Source organism: Echinococcus granulosus (genome assembly GCF_000524195.1).
Source record: "Echinococcus granulosus chromosome Unknown EG_S00096, whole genome shotgun sequence".
In the NCBI taxonomy this organism is placed as follows: domain Eukaryota; kingdom Metazoa; phylum Platyhelminthes; class Cestoda; order Cyclophyllidea; family Taeniidae; genus Echinococcus; species Echinococcus granulosus.
In genome coordinates, this window is record NW_020170476.1 from 293547 (window position 1) to 300899 (window position 7353).

Consider the following 7353-nt stretch of genomic DNA (forward strand, 5'->3'; position numbering starts at 1 on the left):
TAGAAGCAGAAAACTTTAGAAATTTAAGCAAAATTAAGTTTTACAACACAAGTTACCTGACGGTGATACGGTTTATTTTTCAAAAAATCAAGGAAGGTATTCAAGTCGTCCGAGCATTTGAACAGCATTAATGCACAATTGACGCTTGCAGGCACAAGAGCAGAATAACACACCAGTGTGGACACCCAAGACCCTGCATCACTAGCTGATTCACCTGAGTGCTTTATGTGCTGATTCAAATGTCCTTCCAAAGTCCACTCTTGTTGCGAAATGCATCCCCTATTTGACCTCCTCAAACAGGGCGATATCGAGCCACATCATCCTCCTCCCCACCTCGCTGTAGCTTTCGTTCTACTGGTACTATCACTTTACAATCTTCACAGTGGGTGTGTGCGTGGTGTTGACTGTACAGCTGCCATTTCTACGCTCACAGTGATTCCCAGTTCCATACACATCGAGGTTGATGCGAATTCGACATACAGCCTATGTAGCGTCCCTTTACATTTGACTTTAGAGCAATTGCTATCACGCAAAGTGGGTGGATGAATATCAAATGCCAAAGATTGCACAACAGGAAACAAACACAGCAATGCATGCGACGACTTACCCTGATGCTCTCAGCAGTGTGGGCACAGTCGACGTAAAACGTCAACTTTTTCGACATCTGCACCTCATGGAATCGCCCAACAACACGAGTTGAAAGAATTCCTGCAAACACACAAGGTTTGGCAACTGTTTCCCTTTTCCCATTAGAAAACACATTAAGTGACCTCGACCGATAGGATCGCCATGATCTGCTCAAGTAAGCATTGCATTCAACACATTGGTGAAATGACACTTCGACATCTACTTCCTCACCACAGCAGAGCGACAATGCCGCACTTGGCACTGTCTGCATCCAATCACATCTCTTGAACTGGTGTAACCAACACTCACAAGGCATTGTTTATCATTCACTTGTGGCAACCTTTCATCGGCTACCTTCTCCAACAAGGAAGCCGCACAATCAGGCCGGATAAAGTAGCGACGGCAAAGCCAAAGATTTGGAAGCATTCACTTAATTAGTGCCTGTATGCAGCAAGGACTGATTTATGCGCTTTTCCTACATGGGAGGCTTCAACACATTCGCTACTGAGGCCACTCTAAGAAGAGCATCGACATCAAGACCTCAGCTGTCGCCTTGTTCTGCCATGCCATCAAATGTCATCAACTCTCTTCTCTTACAATCCCATTCTTCTCTTCTTTTATGTGAATGTTTCCTGCGCGTGTGGCGTACGAGTTCAGGTAGGAAAATTGGTGGTGAGAACTTCATTACTAGTCATTCTTGTTGCTAATACTTGAGGGCGAAAAAGCACCCATTCATGAGAGAACAAACTGCCAAGCAAAAGAGATTTACCGTCAATTTGTTTTCTAGTTGGACATGGGCATAACGTTGGCACATCCTTCGAGGCTACCGAAGAAGGAAAACAACAAACATTTACGATGGCATTTGTGCAAATCCACCAGCCAAACAATCACGAAAGATTAGCGGACCCCTTCAAAGGATGGATGATTTCAATGGATGGGGGCTTTAATTGAATACAACGTCGCCTGGAAGTTCGTGATCAGGGAATGGGGCACCCCTGAAATGCGTGCATCACCATCTTCATCATGATGGCATTAGCTTCACGCAAATCAAATCAGAAAACGAGCAATTATGGCCACACACCAGGCCAACACACAGCGCCTCCGCATAGACATGAATGAAGTGTTGATCACATTTCACCAGATGCCGAACGGATAAACATTTCAATTGAGTCACTCTGAACCAGACGTCATTCCACTGATTGCGAGGAAAAGGATGAATAAAAGCACTCAGAAGGCATCAACACGCTCGCGTGCTCAAAACTCACAACCTTACTTCCATCTCAATCGCTCATTTATTAAGAGGATATAATGCCACACTACATTCACGAGAGGGAAGTGATAAAACCAGGAACTGATGAGGCATAAACAAGGCTTCCTCAAAGTGGGATCGCCGTATCATCACAGCTAAACACAAAACAATGTGGTGAAGAAAGACAGACGCACGCATTGATGGATCGAGCTGCACAGATGGCGAGACGGTGCTATAATGCCCATGCCACAGGCTGACAGCAGCCAATGCGAGACAGACATTTCTTTCGTTAACTAGCGGACACCCCATTTCGTGCACGAGACGCTGCCAATCCGACAACACCACGTCATCACCACCAAGACTACGTTGAACGTCAACGAATCGGGGCGCCACAAAGAGGGGACACTGTGAATGGCAAAAAGACAGATGCCGATAGTACATTGTGTTGGTCAGTGAAGAAGGTAAGGGCCATCATCGCTTACTTGAACTGCTTCAGCCTCCTCGGTGAAAACTGCCATCGCGTCCTCCGGTTCGTCTGTGGCCACCACAGCCGCAACTCCGGGCTGCAAAAAAACGACGATTTACACCGTATCGAGAACTGCGTTAACTTGGAACACCCAAATCTTCTCTATCGTATCATTACATGCGCCGAAATGTCAGCACGACAGTTTTCTGCACATTGAAAACCATGATGACGTGAAGCAGACTATCTGCAATATTTCAGCCGCATTGTCAAAGTCGAAGGTATCCACTCACTGGCTAAGCGCTGTAATCGGCGTGTTAACACAGGAATCACAACCATCAAAGCCTTAAACTAACCTTTTTTTAATGATCAATTACATGCTGAATGTTGAAACCATAAAGAGGAAAGGGAAATGTTGCGCTCACCTTGAAGATTCCTGCCTTGTTCCACGCCACCTCTCGGATTGTATCACCCAAAAAATCCGTGTGTTCCAGTTCTATCGCAGCGACTACGGTGACACGAGGACGACTAAGTTAAAAAAAAGCGAGACTGCATGATGAAAATCATGTTTCTCTCCGTACCAAGGTATTATGAATTGCAGTGCAAATGTGTAATAAAATGGGCCACGTTCTGGAACCAATGCAACATCGGGGAGAGTTTGCAGCAAGAATAAACGAAGAACATAGGTGGATGACAAAAAGGCTACTGAAAGTAGGCCTGTTTGTTAGCAGCATTATTTACAAGTAAAGTGGTGAAGCAGAACTCACACAACACAACGCAATGACGAAATCCGCTTTCACCAACCACAATAATTCAAACCACATTTACAATAAACACGGTCGTACACGGGTAACATGCTTGATAACAATCACCAACGGATGATTCGTCGCTCACCGTACGTAAACAGCGCTAGTTTTTCAGTCATCGCACGTTTTACTGCAATGCAATGCTTGTTTAACTCTCGGATATGGTAAAGGGACCACTCAGGCCCATCGCCGTGGTACTTCTACCGCGCGGCCTGGCCTCAGACCCATGCCACTACTCCTAATCCCTTCTCTACGCTAGCAATGCATATCCTACCCAAGCATTATGTCCTCTTTCCTCCTCAGGAAAGTCTCGGCACACTGCATTACCAACATCTTGGCGCCATGATTAGATAAATTACCTCGTCAAGAAACAAAGTGTTCTGCATCCCTGTGCTCTGTTGGCTCGCAGCGATGCAAGTATACCCACACTCTAAAGCAGAGCACAGCTGCAAACCAATGGATTATGCGGAAATTCCAGTGACTATTGCACGTAGACATTAACACGAATGGAAGCTGGCTTCAAGATGACCCCAACAATGGTCTCCACCATCAGAACTGTGGGCAAGAGTACTATCCAAGGGGCTTCAGCTTGTTTTGGCGTAGAAATTGGAAATCATTTGCGACAATTTCCACAACCAGCAATATATCACAATATTGGCGAGGAGGCAGGGCATAATAATACAGGACTTACATTTAGATAGGGAGTATTTTTCACAAAAATAATGCAATGGTTACAAGAATGCTCACCTCACAAAGTTAGAGCAATCGTATCTGCCTCCCAACCCGACTTCCACCACTGCCACCTCCACCTGTCCATTCAAAAACATAAATGCACTGACAAATATTCATGAATACCACCGAAATACATAGTAGAATTCAATAAAATCCTGACTGCACAACTTTTCATTTCTTGCACTACTAACCATTTTGTTGGGAGATTCAACATCGGTGTGGCATTGTGTTGCGAAGACCTACCAATACAGTTCTTTGTTTGACTCGATTAAAAAAATATGAATGAGCATCAACATGTAGGTGGGAATTCATCGTAGAGAGCTTAATGCATTGAGGAACAGAGTGCTTGTCTTGCGTTACTTCGACTACTTCGTATTTTGCAATCTGTACATCAGTTAAAAGTCAGTAACTCCCTGACTACCAATGTGGTTGGGGATATGGATAGTAATGCTTCGTGAAAACAAAGCACAATCTTCCTGTACAATAAAGTGCACGTACCTTTGTTGAAACGAATATACCAAAGGCCACATGAAGGAGGAACGATAAATACGACGGTTTCGGAAATTCGCCAAACGTCTCCTACACACACCAAGGTGACAATACATTAGCAACTTCTTAAAAACCAACTTAACAATAGTCTACACTTGAATGAGGTACCCTACTTGTCGATTGCCTGGTAAAGACTATTCCTGAAATGCAAATCACTAGAAGGCCGACTTGTTGATGCCTTCATTCAGATGTGGCACGTAGGAAGTTAGCAAAAAAACAGATAAGAGTATAAATCCAAATAAACTACGTAAAACACCGGGGCAAAAAAGACAATTCACTTCAAATTATCAACACCTGACCTTTCTACTCAAGTCAGGTACAACTTTATATGCATACATAAATAACTTCCTCCCTGGAACAAAGCACAAGTCAGAGACTCTCCCATAAAATAACTAGCAGTTATGGGGCAAAGATGCTCTGTAGAAAGCTTTCATTTGTAGCAGTCGAAACCGAATAGGCTAAATCGCACGTACCGCATTTGCATTGAACTTATCATAAAGCATCCAAAAGTGCTCAGCAAACAGTTCCCTCTCAACAGGCTTCCCGTTGATTCGTATACGCTCCTCCACGTTGATCAGATGTGGCGATCTGTAAGGCTTAGCATAAAACTCGAGACGCTTCCTGAACAACATAGCAGAAGGGGAAGATTATAGCTCACGTGATGAGGCCAGTGCGGTAGCCTTCGTGTCGCAACATGCATTCAATGTAGGCACAGGTAGAGCCCTTTCCTTTTGACCCTGCCACGTGTACGATATTAAGGTTCGCTAGCTCGTCCGACTGCATAAGGCGACTAAGACGAAAGCAGTGTGCCACGACTTACGGTACGACCAGAGGCGCGCAGATAGGCCCTTTGAATATCCATTCTCAAATGAAGTGGCACAGGTGAGAAATCCCCTTGTAATTTGAGCAGTCGATTGAGCTCTTCTAAGGCACACTTGCATATTAGACTACTCAGCACTAATGTACCTCATAGGTTCCCCCGACCATTCTTAGAAAATGCGCTGAAATTCACAGAATAGGCACCTAAAAAGACGACATCAAATGGGATGCTGAGTAACTATACACTGAGAGAAGGAATGGCATTTTACCTATTTGGAACTCTGTTAATGCTCAGAATAAAATGGGCATAGTATAATGGTAGTAATAGGGAACTAGAAGCATATTACTTGTTTACCGAATAAACAATGAGACGAATGTAGTCGAAAAAGTTTACCACACATGCAAGGAGTTATTTCCAGTAAATTCTTGGTCGAATCAAACATAATTAAGAATTGCAAAGGGATAGACCATGTTAGACACATAAACTGTCGTAAAGGTAAAAGTGTCCCATTTGGATTAATATCCAACTTCGGAAACTGACATAGCAATCACGGACCAAACAAACAACAAGTAGTGGCAAAGTTTATCAGACATGCCTCTGAAATATACTGTGTAGTAAAGAGCACAACTTATAATGAAAGTGAATGAACAGTGGGAACGTACCAAAGGTGGACGGTAGGCACACACCAGATGGTGCGAATTGCGAAACAAATTTATCGTAACCTTTGCAAAGGAATTGGTATATGCAAACAAGGTTCACTTCCAGGCTGGTCGAGGATGTAGCTTAAATGCAGATGTGCCTTTAATATGTAAGGTAAAGTAAATTATGTAGACGCTCGATTATTTCTTATATTCTCGAATCATGTAAGGATGTGATCTAAGTCCGTGCCTAAATCTAGTAGATCTAAAATATTGCACTCATCAGTGTAATGCCTAATTTTAGCCGACACAGTAAAAATCGAGTTGACGCTATTGAAATTTTACATTTGGCCCTATGAATTGAACTAAGTCCCACGGCAATTACTTTTAATTTCTTAAGAAATTTGGAAGTGTCTGCAGAACGATTTTATTTTTCCCTTGATGCACCTGTGTTAATGCAGTGCAAAGCAAACGCATTTTACCGTAGAATTATGGACGATATGTTAATGCTAGTCAAGTATTTGGCTAAGTGGGCTCTTCATCCCTTGTGACTTCAAATTTCGCTTATGTGTCACGATCAAGTTGGAGTGCCACACGAATGACCAACATAAGTGAACCCGACTTGGGCAAAACGTAAGCCTAGTTTCTCGTGCTTCTTCTAAGTCCAAGGGATGGGGCTGTTCTGAGGGTGGACGAATCTGCGGTGCCTCAGGACTAGGAGATTACAGCAAATTAAAAGCAGTGTCTTCTTTTGGCAGACCCTTGATTTCACATTCTAAACAGTGTCTGCTGGTTGAGATAGATTAGATCTCAGGCGAATTGCATTTACTAACATAGAAATACTGTTTCTTTCATCAAATCCATTCCTACCTCACTCGAAAATGAAACTGTTCTTACTACTATTTTGGGTAAATCTTGCTACTTAAAGCGCTAGAATATGTTTGCTGTAGAGCGCTGTCTGGCCTGTAACACTACCTGTTAAATGGATCCTTCCTCACTGCAGTTCCCCTCGAGTGGGACTCGATGCTCCAAAATGCCAGACAGACACCTCAGGTAGTATCACCGCCACTTGATTGTGTCTACACTAAGATGCAACTGCATCAGATCGCTGTCGAGGATGTCTCACGGATTATTGTAGTACGCACAGGATATTGTGGTGTTGGGAGCAGAAGTCTGACCACAGGGTAACCCAGAGATAACGCCTTAAATATGTTGGAGACCAGAAAGTGGTCCAGTGATAGATAGTCTGAAGGTGCTTTCGACTTATTCTTGGACTTCCTCCTCCTTGGTTTCGGCTTCCTATTCGGTGCTACGGATGGTGGCAAATCTTTACATTATGCTCCCCATCATCCCTTCAAATCAACAAGGGAATCGACAGCATAGTATCAGGTCAGCTCCAATTAAAATTCTTATATTTACTGAAAAGGCGCATCAATAAATAGCAGATCCACATGTCTCGGAAACCCTGG

The 7353-nt window shown here is 43.5% G+C and overlaps 1 protein-coding gene across 1 annotated transcript in view; it reads right to left on the reverse strand. All coding sequences in view use genetic code 11, as the record gives it.

Moving 5' to 3' along the window:
• Window positions 1–6493, reverse strand: part of EGR_08122 (Folylpolyglutamate synthase) — a gene marked incomplete at both ends in the record, with an annotated part of 13617 nt that extends 7124 nt beyond the window's left edge. Inside the window, 11 exon segments of the mRNA XM_024497371.1 lie at window positions 608–708; window positions 2071–2281; window positions 2359–2439; window positions 2765–2867; window positions 4820–4884; window positions 4900–5014; window positions 5085–5203; window positions 5247–5350; window positions 5411–5449; window positions 5909–5968; window positions 6460–6493. Coding sequence (XP_024348242.1) covers window positions 608–708; window positions 2071–2281; window positions 2359–2439; window positions 2765–2867; window positions 4820–4884; window positions 4900–5014; window positions 5085–5203; window positions 5247–5350; window positions 5411–5449; window positions 5909–5968; window positions 6460–6493 — 1032 coding nt within the window.
• Between the last annotated feature and the right edge of the window lie 860 nt (window positions 6494–7353).